We start from the raw sequence: 20,000 nt of genomic DNA on the forward strand, positions 1-20,000 counted from the left end.
GTATGTTTTCATGGAGTATGTTTTCATGGAGTATGTTTTAAAGGAGTACGTTTTCATGGAGTATGTTTTCATGGAGTATGTTTTCATGAAGTATGTTTTCATGAAGTATGTTTTCATGAAGTATGTTTTCATGAAGTATGTTTTCATGGAGTATGTTTTCATGAAGTTTGTTTTCATGGAGTATGTTTTCATGGAGTATGTTTTCATGGAGTATGTTTTCATGAAGTATGTTTTAAAGGAGTACGTTTCCATGGAGTACGTTTCCATGGAGTATGTTTTCATGAAATATGTTTTCATGGAGTATGTTTTCATGAAGTTTGTTTTCATGGAGTTTGTTTTCATGGAGTATGTTTTAAAGGAGTATGTTTTCATGGAGTATGTTTTCATGGAGTATGTTTTCATGAAGTATGTTTTCATGGAGTATGTTTTCATGGAGTATGTTTTCATGAAGTTTGTTTTCATGGAGTATGTTTTAAAGGAGTATGTTTTCATGAAGTATGTTTTCATGGAGTATGTTTTCATGGAGTATGTTTTCATGAAGTTTGTTTTCATGGAGTATGTTTTCATGGAGTATGTTTGGATGGAGTATGTTTTCATGAAGTATGTTTTCATGGAGTATGTTTTGATGGAGTATGTTTTAAAGAAGTATGTTTTGATGGAGTATGTTTGGATGGAGTATGTTTGGATGGAGTATGTTTTGATGGAGTATGTTTGGATGGAGTATGTTTGGATGGAGTACATTTTGATGGAGTATGTTTGGATGGAGTATGTTTGGATGGAGTATGTTTTCATGGAGTATGTTTGGATGGAGTATGTTTTAAAGAAGTATGTTTTGATGGAGTATGTTTAGATGGAGTATGTTTGGATGGAGTACGTTTGGATGGAGTACGTTTTGATGGAGTATGTTTGGATGGAGTATGTTTTCATGGAGTATGTTTGGATGGAGTATGTTTTAAAGAAGTATGTTTTGATGGAGTATGTTTAGATGGAGTATGTTTGGATGGAGTACGTTTGGATGGAGTACGTTTTGATGGAGTATGTTTTGATGGAGTATGTTTGGATGGAGTACGTTTTGATGGAGTACGTTTGGATGGAGTATGTTTGGATGGAGTATGTTTAGATGGAGTATGTTTGGATGGAGTACGTTTGGATGGAGTACGTTTTGATGGAGTATGTTTGGATGGAGTATGTTTTGATGGAGTATGTTTGGATGGAGTACGTTTTGATGGAGTACGTTTGGATGGAGTATGTTTGGATGGAGTATGTTTGGATGGAGTACGTTTGGATGGAGTATGTTTTGATGGAGTATGTTTGGATGGAGTACGTTTGGATGGAGTATGTTTTGATGGAGTATGTTTGGATGGAGTACGTTTTGATGGAGTACGTTTGGATGGAGTATGTTTAGATGGAGTATGTTTGGATGGAGTACGTTTGGATGGAGTACGTTTTGATGGAGTATGTTTTGATGGAGTATGTTTGGATGGAGTACGTTTTGACGGAGTATGTTTGGATGGAATATGTTTAGATGGAGTATGTTTTCATGGAGTATGTTTCAGTGTTACTGTGTGGATGAGGGAGGACGGTCCATCTCTGCTTCTCCAGCTCGATGCTTTGATTGATGTCATTTGGTGGCATCAGTGGCAGCTTAATTTGCTGAAGAGAGCACTGGGCCAGCTGAATGGAAAAAGCAACTTAAATGGAGCTAAATCCTTGACAAACAGATGTGAGCCAGATGTTGAGACCCCCAAGATGGATTTACTAGCCCACCGACTATAGAGGCTGCCTGATCTGGATACATGCGTACAATCAAAGGAGAGGCAGCACGAGCTGAGTGTTGTTCCATCAGGAAAGATTAAGTCAGCCTTTTATCACATCCACCGCATAAATGTATCTCAATATGAACCGCACTTTTATTTATCAATCCACGGCATCATGCTGCAACAACATGGAGGCTTTTAACATTTGAGCTTTTAACCAAAAACAGCAGACTGATGAAGTCAGTGAAGCTTTATTGGGAATCCGTTACGCATAACAAGTAAGAAAGAAAGCAAAGTTTAGGTCCTCGTTGTGTCCCAGACCCTTAAATCTGTGATGTTATAAAGTATTTTACAAAATAAATGAATCATGAATCATGGTCAGAGAGCACTGTGCTTACAGAGATGGAGACTGTTGACAAAAAGGATCAAATCTGGATAAAAAGACATCATCTAAATGAAAGTCACATTTATTACCATAAACAGAAGTCATTCATTATATGAGCATTATTTATTGCTTCAGATATTTGCATTTAAAGAGCAGCCTGCACCTAAAATACAATACAACTGTGTGTGTGTGTGTGTGTGTGTGTGTGTGTGTGAATAGAGGCAGGCCACACAGAAGGCATGAAGTCACATGATCACGTTCAGACGTCCATCCTGTGAGATGTTCTCTGATGAAGTGAGGGGGGTGCATGCAGCCGTCGCAGCAGCAGCATCATCTATAAAACGCTTGAGTTCCTCCAGTGGACACTCGTTGAGATGAGAAGATCAACACCACTCTTATGTCTGGACACTGAACATGAAGCTCCAGCCAGCAGACGTTAGCTTAGCTTAGCATAAAGACTGAAAACAGAGGGAAACAGCTAGCCTGGCTCTGTAGAGAGATATCTTTCAGCAGTTCCAAAGCTCACTATTCAAACAACTAACACTAACCCTTTTATTCACACACTATCATATTTATTATTATATTTTGCTCATATTTTTTCTCAGTTTTACTATGATCAATTTATTTAGTATTCCTGTTTGTATTGTTATTATTTTTAACATGATTTGGTGTGCTTTAGTCTTTTCTTCGTCTTCGTCTGAAGCATTTAGAATCACATCAGATTAGTTTGGAAGGTGTGAATAAATACAACTTGACTGATTAAATGTTGTGTTTCAGTCGAGGCGTTATGTTTATCCTGAACCTAAGATCTCAGGAAGTTCTTCAGATTTGACTCAAACTTAGTCGCCAGATTAAAACCACGGTTACTTTTCTCAACCAAAATACATTTCATATCAACATATTCATTTCCACACAGCTGGTGCAACAACATGCTGGAGTCTCTTCACCGGCTCGTTAAAGGAAAGAGACGCTTTAGAGGAGCTGGAAGGCTGATTTCTTTACTTTGGACAAAGCCAGGCTAGCTGTTTCCATCTTTATGCTAAGCTAAGCTAACCGTGGTCTGGTTGTAGCTTCATCTTTATTGTAAAGATTAATTCAAGTCTCAACAACAAAGCGACAAAACTGTTGAAGTATCCCTCAAATGTAACGGCCTGTTTTCATCGTTATGCTAAGCTAGCTGTCGTCTGGTGGTTGTTTCTTTTTGCTGTACAGATTAATTAAACTCCTTTACTGTCATAACCCGTTTCATGTCTTTGTGCTAAGCTAAGCTAACTGCCGTCTGGCTGTAGCTACATATTTCTTTTTCAGACTTAAAATAAAAGTATTCCTTTAATGTAATGACCTATTTCCATCTTTATGCTAAGCTAAGCTAACTGGCGTTTGGCTGAGGCTTCGTATTTATTTAATAGACTCATTTAAGAAGCAAATAAGCAGGGAAAAAATTTGACTTCTTCCTTTAATGTAATGACCTGTTTTCAGTCTTTATGCTAAGCTAAGCTAACCGGTTGCTTCATATTTACTGCACAGACATGAGAGTGGTATCAAGTTGAACATCATAATTTTGGAAAGAAAGGGAATAATAACATTTCTCAAAATGTCAGACTATTCCTTCAAGATAAGACTCATTTTATGAAACTTTGTTTCAACACTTGACCAAAATTAATCACGGTTTAAAATCAATAATGGTCAAAATGCAACAATCCTCGTGACTTTTAGTCTCTTTGATTAGCCCGATTAGCTCACGTCAGTCTCTTAACTACAGCCTCTAAATGATAAGGAACAAGTGATCCTGCTCAAAGCATCCACAGATGTATCAAGAACATATGCGAGTTATCATCAAAGCTCATAAAAACAACAAACGGATCTAAAAAAAGAAAAAGAAAGGCTAAAAAAAGCCTTGTATATAAAGCTCAAGCTATTCTGCTCATTTCTGAACATCCATCCAACAAAGCACTAGACTAGAGTAACACTGTGCTGCAAATAACATAGAAGCTAACCGTACATATATATACATGTTTCTTACACTACGACCGTACAAACGTACAAACGGGATTCTCAACACAGTGACCTGGAAACAGAAGCTTCCATCGTCACTTCAGCTCACACTTCGTCCCCATTTGAAAACGATATTCATGAAAAACTGGCCATTCAAAATTGAGAGAAAATAGCAAAAGAAATAACAGGAAACAGACCAATGACTACATTTACAAGCACCACATGTTTTTGCTCTTATTCTGAAAGAGACAATATGTGTTTCCAATGCTGATAAAACTGAATATTCCACAAATATTCCTGTTTACAGCCGTTCATATTCAGATATTCATGTCTATTCCTCGTCCTCAGTGAATCTCACGGTGACGTTGTTCTCTTCTGTGTTTGACGGGTCGACGTCCTCACACGTCGTTCATCTCGTCTGAATATGTAAAGTCAACATCAGGAGCTAACAGATGTTCCAGAGGTGGAGGACTTGTTGGACCTCTTTCATTCCTTCAAACAGCTTCTCTAGAAGATATTTGTTCATATCCAGAAACCTGTTGATGTCCAAGTCCTTCAGGTTTGTGTTCAATGCACAGAGAGAGACTCTGATAGGGAATGAGCTGTATACGTATATACGTTTATATATATATATATATATATATATATATATATATATATATATATATATATATATATATATATATATATACGTATACATGTCCAAAGAATGATCCTAGAACCTGAACATCAACATATCACACACATTTTTCTCTCAACATGATCCATTCACAATAATTCAGTATATCCAAACAGAATATGATGTTTACATGAACAATATCAAATTGAGAATATTGTCATATTCAGAATAATAGTGGAATATTATTGTGCAGGTAAACGTAGTCAAGGAAAGTTAAATGTGGCTTCTGGTAAAAGTAAGACTTGTCAGTGCATTCATAATGAGTGATCACACTCTGAAGGCAACACATTTAGCATGGCTATTCATCTGCTTTTAACAAGGAAGCAAAGTCCCCAACGTGCCCGACCTCACCGGACCCGGACCTCCAGCCCGTCTGTACAAAGTGAGAGCTGCTCTAAAAGTACTGACACATTAAGAAATGTAGGTTTTTTTGCATAGCATTTGGCCTGGCTGTACCATCATCTACTGGAGACTCGAGGTGAAAATATAAATGCCAAACGCTAAAATTGTAAAATATCAGAATTTGGCAGAAACTAACCAGTGACTGGAGTTCTAAAATGAGATGAAACAGTCTTTAAGGAAAAAAAAATCGTAACTCAAGGCAACATGAAGCTGACAGACATGCAATGTTATCCAATGACCGACAAAAACCCTTCTATTGACCTCTTTACACCTGGCATTAAAATGCGTCCCATATCCAGATTGTATCTAGATGCGATTCAACCTGATTACATCTACTGAACTGGAATCAATCAATCACTCTGATCGGCTCAGACAACCGAACGTCACTCCCTCCTCCTCCTGTTTGTGCTGAGCTAGGACTGTTCTCCACCATTGACTGAACCACTTCTTTAGAATTGGCTCAGTTGTGATATGAATTGCCAGGTTTCCGTTGTATACTTTTGTCAGACCAAATAGAAAGCAGACACTTGGTCCAGTCTTGACTCCATCCATGAATGTCCTGAAAATCCATCTTGACAAACTTTCTTGCTAGTAGCTTAGCTCGTTAACTTGCTAACGGTTGCTTCTTCGTGCAAGTCGTGCAGGATTACGTGATTGCTCCCACATGAATGTCGTATGTGGATTGAAAACGCAGTCGTGTCTACACACGTGTTCAGTGTGGTTAAATAGGTGGTCGATCAGATCACAATCCGTCCTCAACGCGTGTTGGGTGCATTCACACCTGTAATTTCAAGAGGTCGAGCTCTATCCGATTGTAATCTGATCACCCAAACTGCATTTTAATGCCAGGCGTAAAAGGGATTCTATGATACAAGGACTAAGTGGTGTTGATTTTGTTTGCGTTCCAGTTATGAAATCCTGAAGTGGTTGTCAGGAGGATCGCAGAGCTTAAACCGCTCCTTTGATCACTGGTTCCCTATTGAGATACGTGGCCCAGTACACCAGGTTGAAGGTCCCAAACAGCACCGGGAACACGATTCTGGACATCTTGTCGATCTTGCTCACACTGTTGTAAGTCTTTTTGGGGTCCGGGGCCTTGGTTTCAGAGGGTTTCAGCAGAACAGCCGTGCTGTTGGAAATGGTGGAGATGGACGCGTCCTTCGTGAGGTTGGTCGTGTAATTCACACCGGACGAACAGGTGTTGTTCGGCTTTTTAGACAGAGCCAAAGGGTCCTTCTTCTGTGGGGAGAAAGAAAGGCATCGATTGAGCCAACACACAATTCTGCTGCACATTCATCGAAGATAATGAAACAGGTGGTTAACGACACAGCCACACACATACACACCAACACAAAGAGAAGAGTGAAAGACGGCCAGTGAAGGTTGAAAGTGGGGATCGATGTCATTGGGCAGTAATGAACCGACACTGGACGACTGAACTCTGGATTCATCGATCCACCGATTCATCTCTTACTTTATCACGTGTGACTCCTTTCCTCCGTCTCCACAAAGAGAGAGAATGAATAGAGTCAAGAAGAAAAGAAAAGCCTGAACCCACAGGGGTGTTTGTAAGTTGTTTCTTTCTAAAGCTCAGTTTATACACGGTGTAGTGAAGCTGGCTCAAGAAAATCACATAATCACGGCACTTGGTCGTGCACCTCTGAAATGTTGTAACTTTCAAGTGACTGTTAAAAATATTTCACTGATAAAAACACTATTTACATGTTTAGAGATTAAACAAAATAAACCAATTCTTGCCACTCTTGCTCCTCCATGCTTTGGAAACAGGAGGTCGTGAAATCCTACTTAAATGTCTATATTTTAAACTGAATATATTTAATTTAATTTAATACTAGAGGACTTGCTTTTTTCATGTTTCCCATATCAGCCTTTAGCCCTCATTAAGACTACAAGTGGCAGCTTCTTCTCCAAACGTAAAATACTTCCAACAACAACAAGGCATAGATCAGTACTTCACAAGTTTATCCTTTTTGTTCAGATTACCAACCAAAGAACATTACTGAGACTACTGAAAAACACAATATGAGAAGATGACAGCCAAACATTCACACAAACAGACATATTTAACAATATTTAACATTATAATTGTGGGGACTCCAAGTCTCAGTCCCAGGATAAACTGTTTAACTGTTTGGTCCCCACAACGCCAGTCAGCCAGGTTCTGGGTCCTCACACACCTTGGGCTGTTGGGCCTCCATCGCCTTCTTTCCATCCCAGGCCCAGCTCCTCTTGGTGAAGTAGTTGACGGTGGCGAACTCGATGAGTGCGGAGAAGACGAAGGCGTAGCACACGGCGATGAACCAGTCCATGGCGGTGGCATAGGCCACTTTAGGCAGCGAGTTTCGAGCGCTGATGCTGAGGGTGGTCATGGTGAGCACGGTGGTCACACCTGGTGGAGGAGAAAACTGGGTCACTTTTTTTTACCAACCAGACACACTATTTTGGTTTTCACTCCGACAGATTAAGTCGTAGTAAAAGGAGGTCACATTTCAGAGCATCAGAGACAAATCCTGCAGCAGCAACACCCGGTTATACATGCATGACTGTGTTTCATTCAGCACAAAATAAATACTTCAGAGTGAGGTATTATCATATAGAATCATAATCTAGATAAGAAGAGGACGCAGTCGTCATGACGTCTCTCGTTGGTTTGTGGACGTTTGTGAAGCCTCAAGTTTGACAATTTCGCCTTCGCCATCTTGTTTTTTTGCAGCCAATGAACTATTGGGGAGGAGTGACGTAGAGACGTTGTATACGTCTCTGGTAGAGACCTGTCAATCACCGTGTAGCCCCGCCCCTAAATCATCCCCTCTTTATGGTCTGTCTGACTCTAAATGGAGCATAATGTACTAAATGAACATCATGCTGTATTGAAGAAGACTGTAAACTAGAGATTGAGACCATAAACTCATGTTTACAATGTTTACGGAGGGAATAAATCAAGAGAGAAGTAGAGTCATTTTAGACTAGACTTCTATACAACCAGAGGAGTCGCCCCCTGGTGGACACTAGAGAGAATGCAGCTTTAACACATGAAGCTCTGACTTCACTTTAAAGACCCGGAGGTTGTCTCCTGTACAGAATACAGACTTATGACTGTACTAATAAAGTGTAAAATGTGTCATTTTCAATGTGACTCACCAAAGACGGTCCGCGCCGGCACCGACTCCCGGTTGAGCCAAAAGGAAACCTGCGACAGGATGACGGTCATGAAGCAAGGCATGTAGGTCTGGATGACGAAGTAGCCGATCTTCCTCTTCAGGTAGAAGTGAGCCATCATCACGGTGTACTGACCTGGAGACAAACGGGGAGGAGATGTAATCCCTGCTACCGGATAACCAAGACACTGAGGGAAACGGTTCAGGATGTAGAAGGTGCTGGAGCTCAACAGAAGACTACTTATTTGTATATTAAACATTTTACCACCAAAAATACCACGTATATGCAGTTCTTTTAAACACAGGAAAACCTGCTTTAATCAGGTTATTAAACGTTGTCGTGGTTACTTCTCCTTTATTTCTGTTACTCAGCATTGAGATTTATAGGGTTAACTAGGTATGAAATGACCTACATGGAGATAGATAGATAGATATTAGGATTCAGGTACTGGACACAACCTTTACTAACGGAAACACAGAAAAGAGGTGAGTAGAACTGAGACGTATCATAGTACACAAGACTAAAACAATACCAACTAATACTATTGTTTAATACTCAACAATACTACTCATAATAATAATCTTTGGAATCTTTTTTTTGTGTTGTTTGAGGTGTGTTGTGATCGTGTTCCTTTAATCAGTGTGTAGTAATTTAACTTGAACTGAATCATTTAACAAACATCATCACGTCCTGTTAATCAACTGAAGATTGCGCTTGAAGGATTTTTCACTGAGTCTGATAAACTATAGAAAATCCACAGATGACTGCTGCTTCCTCCTGGCAAAATCCAATTTTTCTGTCCCACTAATCCCTTGTCACAATCTGCATCCTGTATATCTCCCTCCCTCCCTCCCTCTCTCCCTCCCTCTCTCCCTCTCTCTCTCTCTATGAGTGTGAGAGGGGACAGACAGTCCGTCCCGTTCAGGACTCTCTTGATTGCGGGGACACACATCCTGAAAACAGACCTTGGATCCGCGGTGATTACAGGCACAGATGACTGAGGCAGAGGGGGGTTGAGAGGGACCCGGTGAGGGGGGTGGGGGGGGAGAGAGAGAGAGAGAAAGTTTTGGACCGGAGACGAGCATCATGTCCTTAAAGAAGGGGACACCCGTGCTGCCTTCACTCCGAGGACCACCGGCCTGCAGCCCCGCTCTGTGGGGGCACGACTGGGCCGACCCGGCTCTGATCTGAACCCTCCTGGATGGAAATGTCCGAAAAAATGCGGTTGTGTTGGATTTTACTGTTTGGCTTTTGGAGCGTCGGCGGGGAGCTGCCGTTCATAGCAGAGAACAACGCGGCGATGCTGGTCGACTGGTGAGTGCAGACCCTGACAACCATCTGTGGAGTTCGAACAGGTCTTCACCCGTCACATCCCTGTGTCTACGGGTGACCTCGGCCCAGTGAGAGGGCTTTGCTGACCTATTCTCAGCCCGTTAAGGAGGGTTTGTACCTCCGATTAGCAATGCTAATTAAGGCCATGTGTGTCTGAGCAGTGCATGCTGGGTGTGGTGGGGAGGGGGTGCAAAGAAATATAGCAACCAGTGTGTTAATCTCAACTGAGCAGCGTGGCACCCTGAACGCACCACGCACCAGCAACAAGCTGCACACATCTATTATCATACTTTACATAACACAGTTAAGCAGATGCCGCTCAAACCCCCCCCACACTCCCACCCCCCACGTGTCTCCCAGCCAATCCCTGAGCTGTGACGTCACTCGGTAAAAGCACAACTGATGGGCCTGTGTAGGGATTAACCCTACAGACCCGGTGGCTCAGACCACGGATGAGTGATTTTTTATTTTTTGTTGTTTCCTCAGAGACAGCTGGCTGTGTGTGGGAGGCACACTCTCAAATCCTGGTGATGCATTCATTGTTCTCTACATCCTGCTTGATTTGAAAATATATATATATATATATATATATATATATATATATATATATATATATATATATATATATATATATATATATATATATATATATATATATTTATATATATATATATTCTTGTCACAACATCTTTTTGGATGGCACACACTGTAATAATAACAGAGCTGAGTAATGGGGGGAGAAGCAGGAGCTTAACATGAAGCTGCTGTTTGAAGCTGCTGTATGAAGCTGCTGTATGAAGCTGCTGTTTGAAGCTCCTGTATGAAGCTGCTGTTTGAAGCTCCTGTATGAAGCTGCTGTTTGAAGCTGCTGTATGAAGCTGCTGTATGACACTGTTGTTTGAAGCTGCTGTTTGAAGCTGCTGTATGAAGCTGCTGTATGAAGCTGCTGTATGAAGCTGCTGTTTGAAGCTGCTGTTTGAAGCTGCTGTATGAAGCTCCTGTATGAAGCTGCTGTATGAAGCTGCTGTATGAAGCTCCTGTATGAAGCTGCTGTATGAAGCTCCTGTATGAAGCTGCTGTATGAAGCTGCAGTATAAAGCTCCTGTATGAAGCTGCTGTATGAAGCTGCTGTATGAAGCTGCTGTATGAAGCTCCTGTATGAAGCTGCAGTATGAAGCTCCTGTATGAAGCTCCTGTATGAAGCTGCTGTATGAAGCTGCTGTATGAAGCTCCTGTATGAAGCTCCTGTATGAAGCTGCTGTATGAAGCTGCTGTATGAAGCTCCTGTATGAAGCTGCTGTATGAAGCTGCTGTATGAAGCTGCTGTATGAAGCTCCTGTATGAAGCTCCTGTATGAAGCTGCTGTATGAAGCTGCTGTATGAAGCTCCTGTATGAAGCTGCTGTATGAAGCTGCTGTATGAAGCTCCTGTATGAAGCTGCTGTATGAAGCTGCTGTATGAAGCTGCAGTATGAAGCTCCTGTATGAAGCTCCTGTATGAAGCTGCTGTATGAAGCTGCAGTATGAAGCTCCTGTATGAAGCTGCTGTATGAAGCTCCTGTATGAAGCTGCTGTATGAAGCTGCTGTATGAAGCTGCAGTATGAAGCTCCTGTATGAAGCTCCTGTATGAAGCTCCTGTATGAAGCTGCTGTATGAAGCTCCTGTATGAAGCTGCTGTATGAAGCTCCTGTATGAAGCTGCTGTATGAAGCTGCAGTATGAAGCTCCTGTATGAAGCTGCTGTATGACGCTGCAGTATGAAGCTGCTGTATGAAGCTGCTGTATGAAGCTCCTGTATGAAGCTGCTGTATGAAGCTCCTGTATGAAGCTGCTGTATGAAGCTGCAGTATGAAGCTGCTGTATGAAGCTCCTGTATGAAGCTCCTGTTTGAAGCTGCTGTATGAAGCTGCTGTATGAAGCTCCTGTATGAAGCTCCTGTATGAAGCTCCTGTATGAAGCTGCTGTATGAAGCTGCTGTATGAAGCTGCTGTATGAAGCTCCTGTATGACGCTGCTGTATGAAGCTCCTGTATGAAGCTGCTGAATGAGCTAATTAGCTAACTAGCCAGCTCTGGAGATGGACATGCATGTCCATCTCCAGAGCTGGCTAGTTAGCTAGCTAGTCTCCAGAGCTCCCAAGAGGAGTGAGGCTGAGGGTCCGTAGAGCTAAAGCTGCTGCTGTCCCACTGTTGTCCCTCACGCTCTGTATCCAGTGTAACATTAGCATGAAAGCACGATGAGACGAGCAAGGTAGCTAGCTAACTAGCCAGTCGCTGAATGAGTGAAATTTAACAACTTAATGCTTCATCCACACAAACTTGTCACAAAGACTATTAGCAACATGTCGTAATGACGACCTCCATAACTCCAGATGCTCCAGTGTACGATATTAGAGTACTACTGCTGATCCGTGGTTCCTCTGCTGTACCTCGACTGGTGTAGATGTCCTCCGTTCCTGCAGTCTGACCGATCAGATGGTATTGATTCAGCCGGGAGCCTTCTTCTGCCACCACCACGGACTTTGCTGCTCCCTGAGTCCACGTGTAGACCACCTCAGACACCGGATACGCATCTATGAGAACCACACGGCACAAGGACACACGTCACTTCTGCACCTGTTGCCAATTAAATATTCTGAAAAAGAACAACTTTGTTTTATTTATTAAGTTATTATCTGAATCTATTTTAAGCTGAAAAGGCAAAAATATTCACTGCTCCATCAACTCAAAAGTTAAGGATTGATTTGAAAAAAAGATCATATTTTGTATCATTTATGTTGACGACAATTAAAAACAATTGTTTTAATTCATTAAAAAGTTTAAATGCGTTGAATCAGTTTATTCAATTTCAGGATTTTGTTCCAGGACTCGTAATGTTTTTAGGGTGATGGCGTCATAAATTATGTGTGTGTGTGTGTGTGTGTGTGTGTGTGTGTGTGTGTGTGTGTGTGTGTAGACCGTACCACACTGCTGAAAACTTCATAAGAACACCGATATATTAATATTTACTGCTAACGTTATTATGAATTCAATACTTCCAGAAGGTTTATGAAACAACGCAGCAGATAGTTGATCTGTTTAATTATTAAGGTTAAGATCAGAAGATCAGTAAATGGTACATCGGATATAAAAAAAGACATTAATCACACACACACACACACACACACACACACACACACACACAGACACACACACACATATATACATATATATTTATGTGTGTGTGTGTGTGTGTGTGATCCCCAAATAGCTCCTGGTTTGTGGAGGCTAAAATTCAAAGTCACTTTAGATAAAAGCTTCTGCCAATGTAACGTCATGTGGTGGATCAAAACAAAATCACTTCCTGATTTCCAACACAAACACTGAGCAGCATGTGCACACACACACACACACACACGCACACACACACACAGCGGCTGAAGCTGGACAGGTGTGTGTGTGTGTGTGTGTGGTTCATTACGTTCATGTTCTCTCTCAGCTTTAGTTGTTACTTCCTCTCTCAGCAAAGATGAGTTTGATGACTGACATGTTACGTGAACACGGTTGTGTAACAGTTGTGTTTTTGGGGATGTTTTCAGGTTCTTTGTCACATTGGGCTCTCGTTCGGACGTCGTTCTCTTCCTGTAGCGTTAACGTCCCGTAGTCGTAGTCGTCGACTCTAACGAGTCTCGTTGTCTTTATTCTTGTGGTTCTGCGGTGAGTTCTGGATCAGGGTTTGTCACAGATCAAGTTATTGTTGACTTCATAGACGTCGATATAAGCAGCTGTGGTGTTTCTTCATTCATCACACCATGAAGCAGCGGTCGTTGCAGACAAACCTGGAGGAGACCTGGACTCTACTGAGGGATCCTTCTTGTTTTATATTTATATTCAATTTATAGACAAAACACTACAGGAAGTGTTTTTGAGTTGTGTCAACACAGCGCATAAACGTAAACTTTATGTATTTATTGTGCACAATTGCAAATGTAAGGATGTTACTTATAGAGGTACATGGTGACTTAAACGATCAGTTTACAGTCAGAGACAGAAAGTAGAGCCGAGATGTTGATCCCACTGTGTTGTTTGAGTTCAAGTAAAATGATGGATAAACACATTTCATTTCCTGTAAACATTTTCACAATAAAAGTCCCTGCTTACTCTTCCTTCCTGCAGATTTAGTAACTTGTTTCATCAAGGAGTAGCCGCTAACAAAGCTCTAGTTTGGTGAGAAACACATCGTTCCTAAAAAAAAATCCTTCACAATAAAAGTCCCTGTTTATTTTAAGAGCTTTTGTTATGAAGCAGCAGAATCAGGGCATGTTGTGTCTTCATCATCAGTAACTTAAAGGACTCTCCTCTCTGTGGGAGGAAGATGATGGAGGTCTGAACTCAAAGTGACCCTCATGTGGTCCGATCGGACCCCCGTGAGGGTCAGATCCGGTCCCGGAGCGGAGACACTCGGACCGAAGCGCGACTGCGACCTTAAGACGCGGCCGGCTAAGACGATCGGCGCCGCTGTGATCCGACTCTTGACCTTTCACCCACTTCGCTTCTCTGCACAGATTACCGGGTGTCGCTGTGTGGATCTGATGTAATCACTCTGAGCGTCATACAGACGTCCCTGATGTCCCTGATGTCCCTGATGTCGGTGTGAATGCTGGCACGCCTTTCAGCTGCTGCTTTTACAGACGTTAGTGGAGCTTCTCGTTCCGTTTAAAACACACAAAGAATCAGAAGTTCACCTCTAAAACTCTCTTCCTCTCGTTCAAACACTCACACAACGTAGACGCTCTGAATCTGTAGTCCAGTTTTGTCCAATCTAACAGCACTAATCCAACGACGGCGGTGTTAGAAGACCGCAATCTAGATGGAGCCCAGTCCACCAGACCGAGGATTATCGTCTCAGAGACTCGCTGCATTGTCTCCGATACGAATCTCTTATTTCTTCTTCTTGATCCGTTTACTTGCTGGTTTGTCCACATGACCAACATCATCTCTAACACGTTTTAAAGAACTTTTAATAAATAACCGTCGTCTCTAACGTACGGGAGGTTTGGGTCATGATTCAGGATTCCTGCTGTTCTTCTGAGCTTGCGTGTCTCTCGATATATAAACTTGGTATAAGATGTGTGGTCTGCAGACTGAATGTTAAAAAATCTGGAGGTATCAACGTCTACGAAGAACAACCGATGGTGTCGGATTTCAGCACATCAACCCGGAGAACCATGACTGAGGACATGAACCCTCTGAACGGTCTCTCAACGAGTCACTTTAAGAGGACGTGGAGCCGGACCGTGTAGAACCACGTAGAACCGCATAGAAGCGCTGGTACGGTGAACGGAGACCCACATGAGAGGTGATTAACAGAGGACAGGTCTACTGGAGCTCTGAGAGCCTGCAGCTCATGGTGAGTGCCGTGCATTAGCTCAGAGGATTAGTGAGGGTTAATGGAGGAACCAGGACTCACTGCACCACCACTGATACACTTCATGAACTCACATGTAGGGTCAGAGAAACGTGGTTCTGTTCATTCTGAGTGAGCGTCCGAGCGTCTCTACTATACATAGTATATGATATATATATATATATATATATATATATATATATATATATGTATGTGTTCACACCACATAGACAGTTTGACTCCGGCTCAACCAGACTAAACGTAGCAGGTGTGACTCACCTGTAACCTCTGTGAACCTCCAGCACAGCAGGTATTTCAACCTGTAGTTAAACCTCTGATTAGTTAATCTACATCAGAAGGCACAAGGGCCAACGTGAGCTCAGGTAGTTCTCTGATTATCCCCGTCCTGGTCTCAGTGGGGGGGCCGAGGTGACCACAGCGGGGCGTGGGAGGGGCTTAACGACACGCGGTGAGATTACTCTCCTTACGTCGGCGGGCGAGGAAAGACCTCAAATGTTAATCTTAAACCGACTCGACAGGAGATCCCCAGATACTCGTGTAGAGGCTGAGGAAGCCTGGACACACGCCACACCTGAGCAAGGTGTGAGATGTTTAAAGGTTACCTTTGTGTGTGTGTGTGTGTGTGTGTGTGTGTGTGTGTGTGTGTGTGTGTGTGTGTGCGTGTGTGTGTGTGTGTGCTCTGACATGATGATTAATGGTTTAATCAGGAGCCGTGTGTCGCCGTCTACGTGGTTATTTCCTGCACCGCCGCCACAACAATAAAGCTTTGCACCTGAGGGACACGGGCTGTCAAACACCCCCCCCCCCCCCCCACACACACACACACACACACACACACACACACACACACACACATGGATGACTGAGATATGAAGCCATGTACCGGTGATCACTGGTATTTAAAGTCTGTTGGGAAATGCAGTTAAATACTGCATCTGAATCTGTTAAATTTGGACGTCTGAAGTCTTTGAGGACGACGATTCTTTTCTCATTAATGATTATTTAGTATAACTGTTGTGAAGTTCACACAGAAACTGTAAAGGAACAAAAGCATTAAATGCTCTCTGACAACGAAACTGAGAGTGAACGAGTGAGAGACGTGTGATGACCACATTTATATGGATCATAATCTAGTAAACTTTGATTATAAGTGTTCATTTTAAAGTTAACTTGATGAGAGAGACAGAGATAAAGAGAGAGAGAGAGAGAGAGAGAGAGAGAGAGAGAGAGAGACAGAGACAGAGAGAGATTTTGTTGATGCTTTGGCAATACTGTTTCTAAACTTTCATGCCAATAAAGCTATTGAATTGATTGAATTGATAAAGAGAGATAAAGAGAGAGAGAGAATAAAGAGAGAGAGAGAGACAGATATAAAGAGAGAGATAAAGAGATAGAGAGAGAGAAATAAAGAGATATAAAGAGAGAGAGAGAGATAAAGAGAGAGAGAATAAAGAGATAAAGAGAGAGAGAGAAAGTCGTATTTTCTGTAACTATAAGCCACTAATCTACTTCCTGTTTACTCAGCACACTCATGTCATGTGATATGAGTTTCCAGGTGTGTCAGAGGACAGAGTTGATTGGACGTTGTTGTTTTTTTAAATATAAAGGTGTTAGTGTGGACGTATCGTCATCTGAAGACGTGTGTTTATCTGAAGACGTGTTTACTCACAGCTTCCAAACTTGAGGGGACAGGCGTGGGCGTCCATGGGGAAGTCCTCCAGCTGCATGGGACACTCTGCTGAGATCGTCAGTCTGCAGGAGAGAAGTCATGTGGGTTGTGTTTAACCAATGAGAAGCCTGCTCTGTCTTCATTGGCTGCCACCTGTCTGTGGAGCTGAACCACAGCCAGAGGACCAGTGAAGCTCTGTGTGATGTGATGCTGCCCTCTGCTGGCCACACAGATCATCACCTCGAGTCTAAAGACGGTCTACATACCATAATACTAATACACAAGGTACTTTATACTTCTACACCGCTACGCTTCAGAGGGAAACATTGTACTCTTTTACTCCTGTTATAAATATTATTATAAGATTCAAACAATCTTATAATAATAATAATAATAACTTTATTTATAAAGTACCTTTAAAAACAGAGTTGAAACACTGAAAACAATCAAGTATCTGTTTGAGACGTGGATGTCGTCGTGGTGACGTCTCTCGTTAGCTTGTGGACGTTTCGAAGCCTCCAGTTCAGTGATTACGGCCGTCGCCATTTTGTTTTTTTTCACAACCAGTGAACAGGAAGTGACCACATCTGGACTGAGGAGTGACGTAGAGACGCCGTATACGTAATTACTGCTGGTTCTCTAGTTATTGTTTAATTATTAAAACACATCAGTGAGCCTTCATCACCAGCATCATCATCACACTGTAGTTTATAGAGAACCAAATGTGGATTCATCCGCCGCTGAAAATAGTCCCCAACAAATGCTCTATTTCCTCCTGTTTGTTGATGAAAACTACAAAAATAAGCTGTGATAGGAAATATATAAATATATATATATATATATATATATATATATATATATATATATATATATATATATATATATAAATATATATGCTTTTCAATAGTTTTGACTCTCAGGTTATTTATGTTGGCTATGAGCTGCTCTACATTTACATGTTATTTCTCCACATTCTTAAAGCCTCGACTACCTGCAGTTACTCAGAGACACTTTGCATTTTAAAAGTGTTATTATAAATATCCATAAGCCCGTCAGTGGTGACGGTCACGTGGTTTTTACTGCAGAACATCATCGTTTATTACAGAACCAGCTCCTGTCAGATACCAGTACTTCTTCTTTATAGTCACCATCATGTAGTACAGTTGTATTACTACTATATATATTTAACCGGAGGTTTTTTAATTTATTTTGTTTTGTTTTTGAGAGATTTGATTTTGTTTACATATTTGAGTGTTTTATTGTAATTTTTAGTGGAAACCTGCATAGCCTTTGTGCTAATGTTACTGGGTTAGCCTTTGTGCTAACATTACTGGGTTAGCTTTTGTGCTACGGGGTTAGACTTTGTGCTACGGGGTTAGCCTTTGTGCTAACATTACTGGGTTAGCCTTTGTGCTAATGTTAATTGTTAGCCTTTGTGCTCCTGGGTTAGCCTTTGTGCTACTGGGTTAGCCTTTGTGCTAATGTTAATTGTTAGCCTTTGTGCTCCTGGGTTAGCCTTTGTGCTAATGTTAATTGTTAGCCTTTGTGCTACTGGGTTAGCCTTTGTGCTAACGTTACTGGGTTAGCCTTTGTGCTCCTGGGTTAGCCTTTGTGCTACTTGAGCTAAAAACTGCCCTCAAAACGCAGTCTAGGAGCTACTATCATTCCCAGTACTTGCGTTGTGGACATAATAAAAATAGGGTTCTTAAAACTGTGAAAAAAAGCCTATTTTTGTGAATATTATATTCCATTTCTGCTAAAAAGATCCTGAAATGCTCCACACTGGCCCTTTAAATGACTTTACACCTGTCCACAGCAGCTGTAACACATCATTGAAATCACGTCTAGCACGTGTGAAGTGTTGGAGATGAATGGACGATGTTCCTGTAGGATAGTGATTGGTGGAGGATCACGACGCGAGGAGGAGGAGGAGGAGGAGGAGGAGGAGCATGAGGGCTTACCTCATGGTGTAGAGCAGCGTCCCGTCGTCTTTCAGCCGCAGCAGCTTGTTCGGTGTCGTCATGTTGTGAGCGATGGATTTCTTCCCGTTGAGGAAGAAGGTGTCCGGAGTCCAGATGTTGCTGGCCAGGAGGTTATTCAGAGGAAGCATCTCCATCGGGCCTTTGAAGCAAAGTCTCTCATCTTTCCAGCTCTGACGGAAGAACACGTCGATAGTGTACTCCTACAGGAGGAACCACAGTATCGACACGTTACAATTCAAACACACTTTGATCGATTAGCTCAACTACGACGGACGTACTAGAGCCACTGTAGGTAAAACGCCAATATTACCCCATCAGCTACATCGTTATTAATTATTAGTATTAATGACTCCTGAACAAAGTCATGTACAATAAACTACGACTGAATAAAAGGAGCTTCTTACCATTTCAGTGTCAGAGACCGGACCGAAGCTCGTGACAAAGATGTTGGTTTTGATCTCCGTCACCTTCTCTGTAAGAACAGATGGAATATGAGTTATATTGAGTCCTTACAATACGTCCATGTTCTGATTAGTGCATGCATTATTATTGAGATCTACTCTAAAAACGAAGGCCCAGTGCAGGTTCCTGATTTCTTTGACATCCCCTGACCTGAACTTGGTATAAGACCTGGATGAGCTCACTGACACCGTGACATCGTACATCAGTCTAGGACATGTGTGTGCCGACTAAAACCTTCTGCAACAACAATGAACCTGGTTCACTGAAAGACTCAGGCAGCTTCGTCGGGCTAAAGAGGAGGCCTAGAGGTGGGGACAGGATCCTGTACGACCAGACCAGAAACACACTGACGAGGGAGATCAAGGTAGCAAAGAGGAGCTGCACTGAAAAACTGGAAAACAAGTTTTCAGCCAAAGACTGTGGTCATGAAGTCCTTTGAGAGACTGGTGTTGACCCACCTGAAGGACCTCACAGGGACCCTGCTGGACCCCCTGCAGTTTGTCTACCGTGCAAACAGGTCGGTGGAGGAGGATGCGGTCAACATGGGACTACACTACATGCTGCAACACCTCGACTCCCCAGGGACATACGCAAAATCACATCCAGCACCCGGACTACCAGCACTGGACCCCCCAGGGATGTGGTCTGTCCCCACTGCTCTTCTCCCTCTACACCAACGACTGCACCTCAGAGGACCCGGCTGTCAGACTCCTGAAGTTCTCAGACGACACAACGGTCATCGGCCTCATCAGA

The 20,000-nt window shown here is 42.2% G+C and overlaps 1 protein-coding gene across 2 annotated transcripts in view; it reads right to left on the reverse strand.

Moving 5' to 3' along the window:
- Window positions 1–4,843: 4,843 nt before the first annotated feature.
- The window catches only part of gabra5 (gamma-aminobutyric acid type A receptor subunit alpha5), a 17,907-nt gene continuing 2,750 nt past the window's right edge, over window positions 4,844–20,000 (reverse strand). For both annotated transcript variants that reach the window (XM_068725302.1, XM_068725303.1), the window contains exons 4-10: window positions 19,190–19,257; window positions 18,765–18,985; window positions 16,804–16,886; window positions 12,157–12,300; window positions 8,381–8,533; window positions 7,417–7,628; window positions 4,844–6,457 (exon numbers count right to left, since the gene is read on the reverse strand). In XM_068725302.1, coding sequence (XP_068581403.1) covers window positions 6,167–6,457; window positions 7,417–7,628; window positions 8,381–8,533; window positions 12,157–12,300; window positions 16,804–16,886; window positions 18,765–18,985; window positions 19,190–19,257 — 1,172 coding nt within the window. In that variant the 3' untranslated portion in view covers window positions 4,844–6,166. The remainder of the gene's footprint in view (window positions 6,458–7,416; window positions 7,629–8,380; window positions 8,534–12,156; window positions 12,301–16,803; window positions 16,887–18,764; window positions 18,986–19,189; window positions 19,258–20,000) is intronic.

The sequence above is a fragment of the Cebidichthys violaceus genome, unplaced genomic scaffold (assembly GCF_023349555.1).
Source record: "Cebidichthys violaceus isolate CVI_PGR_0920_01 unplaced genomic scaffold, fCebVio1.0.p SCAF_35, whole genome shotgun sequence".
Lineage (NCBI taxonomy): Eukaryota > Metazoa > Chordata > Actinopteri > Perciformes > Stichaeidae > Cebidichthys > Cebidichthys violaceus.